The sequence below is a fragment of the Adiantum capillus-veneris genome, chromosome 17 (genome assembly GCF_014529385.1).
Source record: "Adiantum capillus-veneris isolate H3 chromosome 17, ASM1452938v2, whole genome shotgun sequence".
NCBI classification, from domain to species: domain Eukaryota; kingdom Viridiplantae; phylum Streptophyta; class Polypodiopsida; order Polypodiales; family Pteridaceae; genus Adiantum; species Adiantum capillus-veneris.
Window position 1 is genome coordinate 77,842,604 of NC_140947.1, and position 16,833 is coordinate 77,859,436.

General features: G+C 46.3%; 1 protein-coding gene across 1 annotated transcript in view; it reads right to left on the reverse strand.

Moving 5' to 3' along the window:
- LOC147437528 (pentatricopeptide repeat-containing protein At4g13650-like) overlaps positions 1 to 14,975 on the reverse strand; it is a 41,458-nt gene extending 26,483 nt beyond the window's left edge. The window contains exons 1-2 of the mRNA XM_086487047.1: positions 14,818 to 14,975; positions 14,616 to 14,704 (exon numbers count right to left, since the gene is read on the reverse strand). Coding sequence (XP_086343173.1) covers positions 14,616 to 14,704; positions 14,818 to 14,907 — 179 coding nt within the window. The 5' untranslated portion in view covers positions 14,908 to 14,975. The remainder of the gene's footprint in view (positions 1 to 14,615; positions 14,705 to 14,817) is intronic.
- Positions 14,976 to 16,833: the final 1,858 nt, after the last annotated feature.

Genomic DNA, 16,833 nt, shown 5'->3' on the forward strand with positions numbered 1-16,833 from the left:
AGGCTGGACAAGACCCTTTTCCAAGAGGTCTTTCACTTGGTTCATAATCTCTTCATTCTGTACTCGGCTCACACGGTAAGGTGGCCGATTCGGTGGCGTGCTTCCGGGTATCAAATCAATGGTCTGATCTTCAGCCCTCTGAAAAGCAATCGTCATGAGTGTGGAGAGAAAAATCTTAGCGTTCTTTTGATCAGGTCAAAACATATTCAATCTTTATCCATCGTTCAGTTCTCTCCCAAAAGAATGAGTAAGAAACTGAAGTTCATCAAGTACAATCTCTAAGCCCTTCATTTATCAAAGTCGCTTTCTCGGCCCGGTAGTCAACCACGGCGTAGTTCTTGTGGTACCAAGGGATCCTGAGTAGAACGTCACTCGCGTGCCCTGAACACCCCTGTCATTGCAAACGAAGTTTGCCAATGCTCGGTGTAATGGAAACATCCCATCCGGGTGCGAGTCGAACTACCTCCGCCTGTGGCGTCAGTGGTACCAGTTCTGTTTTTCTATCTGCCTTTTCTGCCACGTTCCTCAACTGCTCTCGAACTCTCAGGCCTATCGTCGTCTTTATCATTTTGTTCTTTTTGTGCCTTTTTAGGGCACTTCGCGGAGATATGTCCATGTTCCCCACATCCAAAGCACTTCCCTTCTCTGAGGAAGCGAGCTCTCCCCTCAGGAGTAAGCTTGGGTCGTGCATCCTTTTTCTCTGGGTTGCTCTTTTTTCTTTCTACTTTCATTCCCAGAAGTCTGTTCGACTCGTTGTGTCATGGCCTCATCTGTGGGGTAGGTCAAACTGCCAGAGTGAATGGCAAAGCCCCGCTTCGCATGACTCATCAACTCCTAGATAGAAGCTGACTTCTGTTCCAAGCAGTGATCTCGGATCTCTGTAGGTAGACCCAAGGTAAACCGCTCAATCTGTTCTCTGAACAAGATCTTCTTGAATGAAGAGGCGGGTAGAAAAGAGCTCCAGAATCTTTCACAATAGGCATTGATTGTATCTTTCTTGGTCATCTGAAGATGGTTCCAAGCAGCTCGTACATCTCATTCATATTCTTGCGTCAACCAAGAAGAAATAAAAAGCTTCTTAAATTTCAGCCATTTAACTGGCGCAGTCTTGTTTAAAAGAAGCGTGGACCACCAAGTACGAGCATTCCCCTTAAACTAAGAGGCAGCTCTCCGAATCTTAGAGTGCTCTGAATAGAGTCCTCCCGCGAAAGCGATGTCAAACTGCTGTATGAAAGACAAAGCCTTCGAAGCATCTGAGTATCCTGAAAAAGTATCAAACTTGATCGAGTGGCCACCTTCCTTAAACTCTCGGACTTTCTTGCTTTTATCTTCAAGAAAGTCATACTGGTTAGCTTTGTAAAAAAAATTCTTCTTGTTCGCATAAAAGTTTCCGTCATCGAAATCTGAGCTGTCTGTAGACGAGTCCTCAGTAGAACTGTCAGTCTCTGGGCGAGATGTAGCCTTCTTTGCCTTTTTCTTGCCCTTTTCGAAGCTTTGTTTCTTGCTTCGCTTTTTGCTTTTCCTATCTTCTTCGCTCGAGTCTGAAGAGCTAGAAGAACTGTCAGAAGAAGAAGAAGAAGAACTGGGTAGGTCTTCAAACTTGACGCGCTTCTTCAATTTCTTTGCCTTGTCAAATGTTGACTGTCGACCCAAATATCCCGGGAAGTCAGTGCCTTTCTTCTGCTTTTTGCCGTGCTTTTTGTCTTTCTTTTGCACGTCGAAAAGCTGAGCAATCCGTGCATCAACCACGTTCTCCAGTTCCTTCTCCGTATATTTCTTGGAGACAGAAGGTTTCTTGAGAGCAGGTTTTGGGAGTGGTGTTGTGGTTCTTTGCCACTCCATCTGTACCTCTTCCAAAGAGGTCCGGTTCATATATTTTGCCATCTTCGGGTCCTTGGCAAAATTGAGCATCATCTTTGTTGCACCGCCAATCAATTGACGATGCTCCATCTCTCTTTGCTCCGCCTGAGTAGGCCGAGGCGGGCCATACTCTCTATCTGAATCTTCGTTGTGATCCCAGCCCGCATCTCCAGATGCAGAGGGAGTCGACTGATCCTTGCGTGAAACCATAGGTGCCGCGGAAAAAAAATTGGGGATCGGATTTCCCGTAGAAGAGAAATCGGCCGTGCTCTGATACCACTGTAACAGACTTGAACACTCCAAGTCAAGAATCAACCGCGACAGCACCAAATAACCACTTCAAAACAATTCACAGATGACAATAGATTTGCACTGGCCCGGCGGAGTTCCGTGCCTAGAGATATTGGCCCCAAAGATTGGCGCCCCTTTCGGTATTTCTTTTTATATTAATCAGTTCAAAGTACAAGAGAGTGGATCGGGATTCACTCTCAGACTCTGCGTCCAGATGCTCTGAGAAGTGAGACCCTCACCACTTATTTAAAGGCTACAAGGGATGCCCAAAAGCAGAGCCCCAATAGCTTGAAAGCAAAAGCAGATTCTCTCTCTCTCAATGAGAGCCAATAAAAAAGCAAGTTCTCTTTTTCTCTCTCTTTCTCCCAAATCATAGGAAAAAGCAGAGATTTGCGTCGCTCAAAATTTCCCCCAAAAAAAAAATAATAATAACACCTTCGCGATTTCCGGAAATTAGGGTTTTTGGCAAAAATTAGGGTTTGCAAGAATTTTAGGGTTTTTGGCAGAAATTAGGGTTTCGGCTGTCCGTAGCCACGTCATCACTTTGTGACAACGTCACCACCCCCTCTCGTTGTCACAACCCCCTCTGGAGTGTGCAACCGCCGAATGATGGCTGGAATGAATGGATCTCCAAAGGATCGTACGCCCGTGTATGATCAAGCCAATATCGAAGATACCGTGTACTGGAACAGTCACTGAGAGACCGCATGGACCACCAACGGATGGTGTCCTGGCAGCAGGTAACTTCATCCTCTATGAAAAACGCAAGCCAAGAGGCTGCTGTCCACCCAAAAACGCAGCTGCGAGGTGATGAAAACGCTGCTGTCCAGCGATTTTCAGCGTGCTCATACGCTCCCGGCAAGATCCGGAGCGGTGCAAAGGGTCTGGAGAGGATGGTGAATACCTGGCATAACCCCAAGTGGGCTGAAAACAGAGAAAACGGCAGGTGTATATGGCTGAAATCTGTATCAGATGAAGAAGATTCTCGACGGCAACGCACCGGATGCCGAGCCGTGTAGGAAAGCAAGATCCATGTGGGCCAAGCTGAGCACTGCCCCCCTCTGCTGAAAACGCTACTGATTGACAAAAACGCCAAGGGGGGGGGTGTTCCGGCGACGCATTGGTCCGAGAAGTGTAGCGCTCGCAATAGAAACAGCAGATCTGATGGTTGCTTACAAAAACACATGTGGCAAAGCATTCCTTCGCGATGGAAGCTGTCCAGAAGATGGCGCCACCCCCTCTTGCAGGTAGATTTGTAGAAACGCTGGCTGATCTGATCTATGGGAGGAGAACCTGATGCCGGTAGTGGAGCGCCCTTAGAACTGACAAGATGTGCAAAAACGCCACCAAGCTGAAAAACGCTAAGCGGAAAATCTACACTTTTTGCGATGGAATGTTGCAGAAAGCTAGCGCTAGGCCCCAACAGGTGCTTGATCGAAGGATCTCCCAAGTACTAGCAACTAATATCATGTGAGTGCGTGTACGCGGAAGCGTGAGAGAGGAGAGGAGAGAGAGAGAGAGAGAGAGAGAGAGAGAGAGACACAAACGCTGGATATGGTGAAGAGGGGGTGATCAACCCCCCATGACTACCATGAGCAGGAAGACCCAATACAACAACCAGATAGTGTGGAAGTGGGTACCCCCCTAGTGTCTCAAACTGCTAACGTGTCAAAGCCTTGAAGAATGGACAGATGCCGACCGAGGGGCCTAAACCCTAAGAAGAACAAGTAATAGAAGAAGAAGTCCTACCAACTTATGGGGACCTCGTCCGATGGGGCCCCAAGTGACATAAAGGATTAAAATAAAGCAGGACCCACATAGAAAGACTTGCGCCAAAAAAAAAAAATGACGTGGCAGATTTCTGGAAATTACGCTGACGGTGTTGACGTGGCAGGCTGTACGGATTTCTGCGTTTTACGCTGGCTGCTGACGTGGCAGTTGTACGGAATTCCGTGATTTACGCTGGCAACTTTTTGGCGTTGCTTTTGGAGCAAAAGCTTTTGAGTTTGAAGGCTTTTCATGTAAACTGCTTTTCATAGGCCAAGGGCCTTTAAACATGTGCTAAGACCTCATTCTCTGGCATGCTTTCTGCAGAAGGTGCAGAGTCTGGAGTATGGGCTTGTACTGTGTTCATACAATATAAAGAAATACCGAAAGGGATGCCAAGGTTTGGGGCCAATACTCTCTGGGATGGAATTCCGCCACTCCGTGTCGCGTGTCGTCTCTCTCTTTCAGTTCAGTTGTTATTGAAGTGCTAAAAGTTTGTTCAATTTGTTCTTTTCTATTGGCACGTGGTGCCCATCTTGTGACACCTGGCCCCATAAATAGGTGCCCCAAGGGGGGGTAGGGCAAATCCTAGAAAAATCCCCGACGACCTAACAAGAAATAAATGAAGTATGAGATGGGCGGCCGGACAAAGGTGGGCGGCTGGCTCGGAGTGGGCGGCCGAACAATGCAGAGAAAATACATATGCAAAAAGGGTGGCCAGCCCAGAGGCACACTACCTGTACATGCATGCCTTAGACCTGTGAAGCAGCTGAGTGGTGTAAATCTAACAGGAGTTGGAGAAAGGATCCCTAACCTTCTTCTGCATTCGCATTCGCATTTAGCGTGCATCCACTTCCGTCGACATGGAACCATTGAAAATACCTCCGAGCACCCTTACCTTTCATCTTCACCCACAATGTTTTCACGACAGGACTATTCAAGTGGTCAGTATTTTCTCGCAAGGCAAAGTCGGTACCAAGGCTGGTATTCTGCGACAGTAGTAAGGCTACCTAGTAACTCAACTCGTTGGTGTTTACATCGCAGCACTACCTACATTCACACTATCCAAGTTTGGAGGAGTTTTCATCGGTTTATGCATCCACAAGCATCAGAAGCATTCAGCATCCAAAGTACAGAAAGCATCCAAAGATAGAAGTTTGGTAGTTGTGCCTCACCTTAAAGAGAGGGGGGTGTCACGTGCGCACTGCTAATTGCGCCACGTGAACATGCTTCTGCTACAGTCTAGCATCAGTCTTAGCTTAGGACCTAGCTAAGCACCTTGAGAGAGCGTCGACACGGTCCAACGTAGTTCCGTGCCTAGAGGTATTGGCCCCAAAGACTGGCACCCTTTTCGGTATTTCCTTTATATTAATGCTTGATCAAAGTACAACTCCCGTGGGTGCTCGCTCTCAGACTCTGCGTCCAGATGCTTAAGAAGTGAGTCCCCCTTGGGTCACTTATAAACATCACAAGGGATGCCAAAAGCAGAGCCCCAAAAGCTTCAAACTCGAAAGCAATAATCCCCAAAAGCAACTGGCTCAAAATCTGCCAGTAAAAGAAATCTACGTGATTTGCGAAAATCCGTATTCTCTACCACATCAGCATGCCATCGCAAATTCCAAAATTCCGTACTGCTGCCACATCAGCCTGTCCATACAGTTCTGTCCATGTCAGCAAGGGCTGCCGTCCGCAGGGTCATGCCACGTCATCAATTTGTGACATACCCCCCTCTTGAAAGAATTGTAATCACCCTCGATTACGCCTGCAAAACAGACAGAGGCCATAAACCAATTCAATAGACACTGACTCTAAGTACCGACGCACTAGACACGACACATCTAGCACTTCTACAAAGACGACAGTCACATCACAGGACATCACATGACAAATCAATCACAAAAAAATTCATTCAAAATCTCAGACCATGACTGCCAGCAACGTATTCAGTAACCGCATTAGATCCATCCCGGACCTCACTGATGCCAAATTAACTAATCCTTATTGCGATCATGTCTACAAAGATTTACAAGACCGAAATGCTGCAGTCATGTCGTCTTTCAATTCCTATACTCAAAAGTCAAATGAGAGAGTACAAATCAATCATTCAATTTCGGGAATTCCGTTTCATAAAGTCATACAGAAGAATACTGTCAGCCCATCAGTATCCCTGAAACCCGAAGGAGACATCAATGACCTTATTCAATCGAGGTAATCTGTGGACAATGCAGCGGAGTGACTCCCCTCTTGTGCAAACCCGCTGCACCAGATTCAAGCTTGCTGAGTTCGGGGTTCTATTGGAGTAGACGATGCTAAACCGAATGCTTCAAGGTAAAGTTCCAAACTCTGAGGAGTGTCTGCTAGGTCCTCCTCCTCCATCCACTGCGCATCTAATGCCGGATTGTTCTTGAATTTAACCAAGAACCACTGAATCACTTTACCTTTCATCTTTCTTTCCTTATGTGCCAAAATCTGTTTAGGAACGAGTATCTCCTCACTCTCTTCCACTTCGGGTTGCTCATCAGGCTCCCCATCAACTGGCACCTGTCATGAGGACATGGCAATTGCTAACCTTAGTTGTTGGTTTCTTTCCAATGATTTTTGTTTAATTTTTGGGACCCTCGTTTTAGAGTTGCAAATGGCCAGACATTGTATGGCCAGTGTGAAATGGCCGACGGCCGAGAGTTTCACCCGCAGTCGAGAAGGGCAAGTCGCCATGAGATGGTCGGGCCAACTGGCACTAGAATCCGAGCAGTAAAAGGGTGTCTAGGTAGTAATATTAGTGCAGTAACATGAATCGTGAATGCGTAGATGTAGTACACTAAAAAATCTACGGTGCCTAATGGAATCGGGACTAAGGCCACCATAGTTACGCGGAACGGGAACGGAGATGAGGACCCTCGCGGAACGGGCTTAAGCCTTAGACTTGAGGGCATGTGGATTTGCTTGAGAAGGGAATGGGTGTGAGGGGGTGCATTTTGAGTCCTTGCACACCTTAAAAAATAACGAATGTTCACTACAAATTTGCAAAAAATTGCCCGTTTCTCCCCATTTTGACAGACATTTTCAGGTTATGTGCAAAAAATTACAGCAAGCATGTGTGCGTGCATTTTGCGTGTTTCTCCCTTGTTTTTGTTGCAAGAATAATTATGCATAAAGGGACTCAGTTAGCGGAAGGTAGACTCTCATTTTCGAGAGCTTCCGTTGAGTTTTGTGGAAGATAGACTCTCATTTTCGAGAGCTTCCCAAAATCTCATAGCAGAGGGGAAATCCTCTCAGTATTCAGAGAGTAGCTTTCGCACTCTCTCAATCAGAAGCAGAAAAGAAAGAATAGAGGATGGGCTATTGCCCCGTTCTTGTGCTTGTAAAGATTCTCCCTTAGTAGTAAAGATAATCTCTTTATGGGGGGGGACCAGCCCATCTTCTGGTCCCCAATGAAGTGTCAAGCTTTCTCTCTCTCTCTCTCTCTCTCTCTCTCTCTCTCTCTCTCTCTCTCTCTAATTCTCTTGAGTGTTTGAAGTACAATTAAAAGTCAGTTTACGCTTCCGTATTTTTGTGACACACTCTCTCTCTCTCTCTCTCTCTCTCTCTCTCTCTCTCTCTCTCTCTCTCTCTCTCTCATAGTGCAGAGGAAGCTCTTAGACTTTAGTGTCTCTCATATCTTTTTTGCCCCTACTTCCACTTTTTGCACAATTGAGGCTTAAAAGGCCTACTTTTTTTGTATCATCTCGATTATGAAATCTCAACTAAGCTTTTTGATTTATGACATATGTAATGCGAATCACGGTTCATGCCCATTGTGTCTCATTGTCTTGATTCTCGACTCTTGAGTGTCGGCACTTGGCCCTTGCAAGTTGCCTTCTTGTCCAATGTGATAATCAATTGTCTAATTGTCTGAAGTGTAAAATCTAGGCTTGAGAGTTGCATGTTTTTATTTTTGAACGTACGTAACCATGTCGTACGACATAAAATTTTCTAGTTCGATGAGTACCGTACGTCTTCGTACGTGGACAAAACGTACGTGACCGTACGAGACCACCCTGGGACGTGGGGTCATGCCACGTCATCAGTTTGTGACAATCGCCATCAGATTTCAGCCTTAGCCTTGTCATGGTTGCAGATTCTAGCCATCGACATCGCTAGCCCTTTCAGCATTCATCCATAGCGTCGTCGTCATCGATACAGTATCCCAACATCTAGCACCCCTTGTGTTCTGGCTTGGCTCTTGCCTAGCTCGGCATAGGGATCCTTAGTACCCATCAGTATTCACAGTATCCATCAGTACCTGCAATACCCATCAGTACCCGTAGTATCCTTCAGTATCTCAATAGTATCCAGCATCAATAGTGTCACGTGTACATCTAACCCTATGTGTACATGGACAAGCTACTTCATGACATGGGTTCAGTTCAATCAGTCAAGTCTAGATTACGAAGTGATCTGGCACTTTTGTGAGTCTGTTCGCAGACCGTCCATGTCCAAGCACTTAGAATAAATGCATATCCTCTGGTTGCACACAGCATGATCATCAAATTTCCATCAGAACCCATCAGGAGCATTTTTACAGTGCATAGACCTATTTTCCCTATTTTTGACATTTTTCACTTATTATTTTTAAGTGACTTTTGTTGGAAACTGGGTAGGGCAAATTAGCAAGTGAAGTATATAAGAAAACCTAGCGCTAGCAAATCTGGCAGAAGAGGCAACAGTAACACTTTGTTCAACAGGCACCTTCTCAGCAGGACTCCCACAAGAGACCCTAGCGTTTTCTGCATCAGCAGCAAGGCCTAGCGTTTTTGCATGACAAACCAGCCCTAGCGTTTGCATTGCAAATCAGCCCTGGCAGTAGCAGAACAGCAGATCCGCCCTAGCGTTAGCAGTCCTCCACAGCGGGACAATTTTCAACCCTAGCGTTTTTGCATCCGCATGACCCCTTAGCGTTTTGCAGATTCTCCGCGACAAGATCCACAGTAGCGCTAGCAAATCTGGCAGAAGAGGTAGCAGTAACACTTTGTTCAACAGGCACCTTCTCAACAGGACCCCCACAAGAGACCCTAGCGTTTTCTGCATCAGCAGCAAGGACTAGCGTTTTTGCATGACAAACCAGCCCTAGCGTTTGCATTGCAAATCAGCCCTGGCAGTAGCAGAACAGTAGATCCGCCCTAGCGTTAGCAGTCCTCCACAGCAGGACAATTTTCAACCCTAGCGTTTTTGCATCCGCATGACCCCTTAGTGTTTTGCAGATTCTCCGCGACAAGATCCACAGTAGCACCAACGTTTTCAGTTTTCAGCATCAAGACTCCGCAGTTGAATCCCCAAACCTCGCAGATCTCACCTTCCCGCAACAAATCCTCGCTGCACGGTCAGATCCAGCGTAGTTTGCAGTTTCAGCCCGGAAAACGTAGATCTCAACATCTGTGTTTTCAGCGCATCGTCGCCATTGACATCGTCACCGACATAGAGTTAGAATTCAGCAAATAAAGATTTTCAGATTTCAGCCCTTAGCATTTTCAGATTTCAGCCCGTCTCGTCGTCGTTGACATCGTCGGCGAGTCCAAGCATTGTAAAGATTTGTGCAATCAATAGTAGACCGCTCTCGCCATAGAGAGTGGGGCCTTCGGAGGAGGGTTTGACAACATTCTGGTGTCGTATTCTTCTCTCTCTATCTCTCAGTCTCATGCACCTTCATTCACAATGTTCACCACTTTGTCTGTGTCCATTGAACTCTCACTAAAGGAACAGAAGGCTCTCCCTTCCGTAAGTAAAAGGAACCTTGAGCACAGTTCGGAGCACTCATCTTGAGCAAAGTTCAACATTCACTTCTGCTGCACCTTACATTGGTAACAGAGCTTTGGCAGTGTTCTGTATCACTCAAGGAAAGAATCATAGAATTTTTTTTGCTTGTTGCAATCGCACGTAACACAAGTCCTCTTGGGCGTGTCGATTCCTAATCGTGTTTTTGAAGAGTGACAGGAAACACAAGAAAGAAGGGCTTGTCCAGCCTCCCCTTGTTCTCTTTTCACTCATTGAGAGCAGACCGTGCACTTAGCGGCCGGCCAATCGACGTGAGGTGGGAAAAAGCAACCTTGGTGTGAGCGCAAGGCCACGAAGCGGTGCGCCCGCGGAAAAGAGAAGAGCTCGGGTGAAGAGAAGATCCTTCTCTAACACAAATTGCAAGCTCAAGAAGAACCTCAAGAACCAAGACCTACAAGAACCCAAGTTCCTCGTAAACTTAAGAACCCAAGACTTCAGTGTATGGTCATTACCTAAAGTGGAATGGATACTTCGCATGAAGGTGATGAGCATGGCAGTGGCGAAGAAGAATTTTCCCCACCAGGACGTTTTTCCGACCCTCCCCCTTCCCCATCTACGACAAGGATTGCACTAACTCCTATGAAGGCTTTCGACAAGATGATGATGGACAGAAAGTTAGAACGCGAAGAAAGAAAGGCTGCAATTGATAGTAAGTACCAAGAAAGAATGGCAGCCATAGCACGTGAACGCAAAGAAAGAAGGGCAGCCATGGAGAATGAGCACGAGCAAGCACGGTTGGAGGCCAAAGAAAGAAAATCAGAAATGGATCGCAAACACCAAGAAAGAAAAGCAGAACGGGATCACGAGCGCGAAGAAAGCCGGTTAGCCTTGGAGCGTGAGCATGAGCAAGCGCGCTTGCGGCCAAACGGAGAGCCCAACACATGCAAGAGTTGTTGCGACTCTTTTTTACTATGCAGGCACAGATTGCAAAGGATCCGGAAAAGGAGACTCTCTCAGTCTCTTCTTTTCCAAAGCACGACACACATGATTTACATGATAGCATGATGATTTGCATGATCAAGATGCGATTATTCACAAGTCTACTGATTTGCATGATCCAGATGTGATTTCTCCCAAGCATGATGATTTGCAGGATAATGATGTGATTGTTTACAAGGATGATGGTTTAGTTGATACTTTGTCTAGTGAAGCTAACCTCATTGCAGATTCGATCGATCACGAAAAACCGATCTTGGCTCTCGAGTCGAGGTCCAAAGAACCCCCACAGGAAGTATTATGTGTTCGAATGATTAGTCAACACGCATTGTTCGAGTGTTTCATTCGCGATGCTTTCCTGTATTTTAGTCACCGTCTTTATGTGATCCCTTTTCACAGGCATGACATATTGTACGTTGACACTCATGAATGAGCACGGATGTATGCAAATTACTCATGAAAAGATGACATGTTTGCATTCAAGGAATTCACATTCCATGTCTCTTCCTTGGCATGACAGTATCCGAAAGAGCACAAGAAGGATTGAGCATCTGCCATCAAGCATAGGCATTTCCATTGTGATTTGCCACAGTTGATTGATTTAGATCAGAAAGTCAAGATTCGACTCCATTGTTTGCGTGTGTTTGATGAACGTTGGCACTCCGTCTGTATGTTCATTTACATTGCATGCACAGTTTTTTAGGAAGACTAGAATTTTTCCAGTCACTTTACATGGAATGTTTCAGGAATTTTCATCCTCGGAGATTCTTGAAGAAGGTAGACGCGTGATTATAGACAAAGTTGAAGCATTGAAGGAGCCACAGATGACTCTGTCGCTTTCGGCGCGGCCCAAAGAAGCAAGCGTTGTAGACCTTTATGAAGTTCAAGTATCGCATGACCCACGCATCAGAGTGGGCCGGCGAAGAGGCCTTCACAGGATTCCAAACGCTGTTGCCGATCTCCCTCGACGCCATGCAATTCGGTACCAATACCTCACTTTGAAAAGGAGGGGAATCACGTGCACATCTAACCCTATGTGTACATGGACAAGCTACTTCATGACATGGGTTTCAGTTCAGTCAGTCAAGTCTAGATTAGGAAGTGATCTGGCACTTTTGTGAGTCTGTTCGCAAACCGTGCATGTCCAGGCACTTAGAATAGATGCATATCCTTTGGTTGCACACAGCATGGTCATCAGATTTCCATCAGAACCCATCATAGACCTATTTTCCCTATTTTTGACATTTTTCACTTGTTATTTTTAAGTGACTTTTGTTATTTTTAAGTGACTTTTGTTGGGAACTAGGTAGGGCAAATTAGCAAGTGAAGTATATAGCGCTAGCAAATCTGGCAGAAGAGGTAGCAAGAACAATTTGTTCAATAGGCACCTTCTCAGTAGGACCCCCACAAGAGACCCTAGCGTTTTCTGCATCAACAACAAGGCCTAGCGTTTTTGCATGACAAACCAGCCCTGGCGTTTGCATTGCAGATCAGCCACGGCAGGAGCAAAACAGCAGATCGGCCCTAGCATTAGCAGTTCTCCACAGCAGAACAGTTTTCAACCGTAGCATTTTTGCATCAGCATGACCCCTTAGCGTTTTGCAGATTCTCCGCGACAAGATCCACAGTAGCACCAGCATTTTCAGTTTTCAGCATCAAGACTCCGCAATAGAACCCCAAAACCTCGCAAATCTCACCTTCCCGCAATAGATCCTCGCCGTACTGTCAGATCCAGCATAGTTTGCAGTTTCAGCCAGGACAACGCAGATTTCAGCATCTGCGTTTTCAGCACATCGTCACCGACATAGAGTTAGAATTCAGCAGATAAAGATTTGCAGATTTTAGCCCTTAGCATTTTCATATTTCAGCCCATCTCGTCGTCGTCGACATCGTCGGTAAGTCCAAGCATTGTAGAGATTTGTGCAATCAATAGTAGATCGCTCTCGCGATAGAGAGTGGGGCCTTCGAAGGAGGGTTTGACAACATTCTGGTGTCGTATTCTTCTCTCTCTATCTCTCAGTTTCATGCACCTTCATTCACAATGTTTACCACTTTGTCTGTGTCCATTGCACTCTCTCACTAAATGAACGGAAGGCTCTCCCTTCCGTAAGTAAAAAGAACCTTGAGCACAGTTCGGAGCACTCATCTTGAGCAAAGTTCAACATTCACTTCCGCTGCAGCTTACAAATAGCATCAGTAACCATTAGCATCAGCATCTCAGCATTTAGTCATTGTATCAACATTGTGCAAGAATAAAGAAAGTACTTGCTCTTGCAACAGAGCAAGGGGGCCCTTGAGGGTTTGGGACCCGACATTCGGTGTCATCTCTTTTCTCCCTCTCATGTGTCTCTCTCTTTCATTCAGTTCAGTTCACTTCTTTCAAGTGAAGTAAAGTGTCTCTTGTGTTTGTGCAGAGTATTAGATCCGAGCTAAATCCTTGAACACTTCCGCTGCACTTGACAGCCCCAGACAATGGCGCTCCTTTTGGTATTTCTTTATATTGCTCTGACAAAGTACAACTCAGTGGCTCTACTCTCCTTTTCCATGCGGTAGAATCCAAAGAGAGCCCATAGGGCTTATTTACGCCCTAGGCCCATCCAAAAGAAATAACATGAAAAGCATCTGGTCCAAAAGCACACGCCCGGAGGGCTGTCTTACAGAGCAGCCACGTCAGCACATCCCTGCGCAAATCACGGGCCAATCCGTACAGGTCAGCCACGTCATCAGCTCTATGAAATCTTTGTGTGTGTGTGTGTGTGTGTGTGTGTGAGAGAGAGAGAGAGAGAGAGAGAGAGAGAGAGAGAGAGAGTTTTGCTGTATTTCAGGGTTTAGGCCACTCCGCAAGAATTTTTAAACCGTAACCCCCTTGTATCTTTAGGCCACTCGGCAAGAATTTATAAGTTGGTGAGGACTTCTCCTTCTTTTGCTTTTGCTAGGGTTTAGGCCGCTCGGCCGAGATCTGTAGGCTGAGGCTCAAGGGGTCCTAACCCTGTTGGTCTTCAGTGATTTGACACGTAGACAGTTTGTAGCAGGCATGGCCGATGTCTGATTTTTCCTATAACCTATAGCTATTGCCCACAAGGCATATTGTATAGGTGGCAAGGGGGGGCAGGGGAGGTGGCACTTGCATTGTATTACAGGGACTAGTTTCTTGTGTTGCCACAAGTCAGTTTGATTCAGCATCTACACTACATGCATCTATTATTTTACCACATAGCTTGAGTGATGATTCGATAGCTCAGGGTCTCCGTGCACCTCCTAGAGATTGAAGTGGGTCGAGCGACGAGCATCCCAAGAGAGTATAGAATATGCAGACTATGCAAGTGGGAGGTAGAGATTTAGGCTCATTTTGTATGCTTATGTGCTTGTTACAATGATATTTGAGCCCATTACCCCATCTTTGTTTGGTGGGACAGAGTTTCCCTCTCTGTTTACTAAAGAAGACTCCTGATCAAAGACCACTAGGCAGATTCTTGCTTAAGATGTCATGCTTATGTGCTTGTTACAATTATATACGAGCCCACTACCCCATCTTCGTTTGGTGGGACAGACTATTGTCTCCGGTTACTAAAGAAGACTCCTGATCAAAGACAGCTAGGCTCATTCTTCCTTAAGATGTATCAGCATCGAGACCATATGCTAAAGGCTGGAGTAGGAGATACTAGACCTGTTTTACAGAGTTCTTTCAGCCTGCATAGATGACATCTCACCGTGGAGTGACAGCATAGCAAAGAGTCACCTTTAATAGAGCAAAGGAGATCACAGCATGCTGATGACAGGGATAAAAGACAAACTTGTCATTTAGCTGTTTATTGAGACCAAAATTTCATACATGTTTGTATGCATTAAGGGGCCTACCCAATTGAACCCAGCAGAATACTGAAGGATAAAAAGATGATTATGCTCCAGCCTTTCATAAAGTACAGAGAATAGTAATGTCACTGAAATACCTGACACGATTGCTCTTCGCTACAAGTGGCTTTGAGCGTGCAGATTTTCCGATCAGGTCAACCAGGAAGCTTGGAAACGACTGCTCTCCCTGCCACGACAAGAAAAAATTAACCATTACACGCGAGCTGGCATAGTCAACCCCCTGCTCTCTCTCTCTCTCACACACACACGCACGCGCGCGCGCGCGCAAAGAGGGGATACCTTGGCACGTTTGAGGTGAGCGAGATGAGACGGGCGCGGGAGAGAAGACCAGAGAATGCGCCTGACGTCCTCTGCAGCAATGCGCTGCATATGAGCTCATTTGAAATATTCAGGCCAGTTTGCAAACATTTGCACTTTTAAATCTATACTAGTGTGGCCGGCGCCGCCTTCGGCCACCTCTCTCTCTTTCTCTCTCCCCCACTGCGTGCGCACTGTCCTCACTGTAGCCGGATAAAGGAATTTGCGACACGTGGCACTGAAAAACCATTCTCCTTAATATATAGTGTAGATGTATATCTAAACTATCTAAACTAACATAATATGGCAGAAGGGGGGAGTCCTTTACACGTGTCTAAATCTGCAATATGACGGCTAAATTTCAAAACCTTGAGAAACGCTTGTGCATGAGATAAAGAGGGAGAGAGAAAAAGAGAGAGAAGCCGCCAAAGGCGACCGGCCGCACTATGTATTCTATAACAGCAGTCCGAGTACCCTTTACACGTGTCAACGTCTGCGAGTTGAAGGCTAAATGCCAAGCAGGGGATAAAAAGGGGGAGCAAAAGAGAGAGAGAGAGAGAGAGAGAGAGAGAGAGAGAGGCCGCTCGCCGTACTCGTGCTTCAAATGTGAAGATTATTGAATCAATTTGATAAATGCAATTCTAATCTAACATATACTATTTATAATGGGGTGAGGCCCTACCACACCACCCATGCATCGAAAGCTGCTCCCTCCGAGAGTGTCTCTTGCAAGCTGCGGCAACACAACGACGTACAGAGAGAGAGAGAGAGAGACGGTCGAAGGCCATCGACCACACTAGTACATATAATACAGCTGACGAACTTGGGGACAGGTGTCACCTGACGGTCGAAGGTCGTCGGCCACACTAGTACATCTAATACAGCTGACGGACTTGGGGACAAGTGTCACCTCCTCCCACCTCTCTCTCTCTCTCTCTCTCTCTCTCTCTCTCTCTCTCTCTCAAGCCTTGCGAAAATTTTGGTGGGCCTGCCGAACAAGAATCCAGGGACAAACTTAGCAGTTTTGATTATATATGCTAATTTCGAGCCTTGTGAAGATTGAGGGTGGTAGTTATAGCTTAGCGTTCAATGATCGAGCTATATGAAGATCGCAACGTGCATTAGCGCAGACACGGAGAGAGAGAGAGAGAGAGAGAGAGAGAGAGAGAGAGATTGAATTATCGTCCGCGGTGGTCATATATGACCCATGGGACCGAAATCAAAACATTACAAGTGTGTTCTTCTAAACGGGAGGATCATGCGATACATTTCAGTTAAGGACTGAGGGTCCAAAGAGGTGTCAAAAGGAAGAGCTAAAATGAACAAAACTAAGAAGGGGAAGGTGAGGAGGGAGCCGGCTTGGGAGTTCGAAACTCCTGGATAATGGCTTTCCCTCCTCGATAGACTGCCCATTTCCCTATTGTGCGTGCTTCTTGCATCTTCTAGAGTTCTACCTTTTTTTGTTTGAGCTTGGCGGGTGTGAGATCTTCTGCAAACCAAATTTTAGTATCCTTGAGGCGTGTGGAGAGAGAGAGAGAGAGAGAGAGAGAGAGAGAGAGAGAGAGAGAGGTTGGGGGGGTCTTCTTGAGCCGTGGCCGTGCAGAAGAGGAGGAGAAGCCCCAGTAGAGGTGCTGTGTTTTAAGTATGAACAAAGGGTTAGAGCAGGAGAAACCCCGGTCGAGTGAGAGGAAAATTCTCTCTCTCCACACCTCTCTCTCTCTCTCTCTCTCTCTCTCTCTCTCTCTCTCTCTCTCTCTCTCTCTCTCTCTCTCTCTCTCTCTCTCTCTCTCAGTTAGGCAATTGCTCCCTATGGCCTTATGTAGCCATCGCTCCTTTGCGCATGATGGGCATCTCTTGCTCCTCAATGGTTCTCTACTCTGTAGTTGCCCAAAAATCTCATGCTGCTTCCAAGCTCCATGCTCTCACCATATCCCTAATCACCTGCCACCTCCCTTATCATCCACTCCCTGGCCAAACCTCAAGGTAATAGACCAGGCT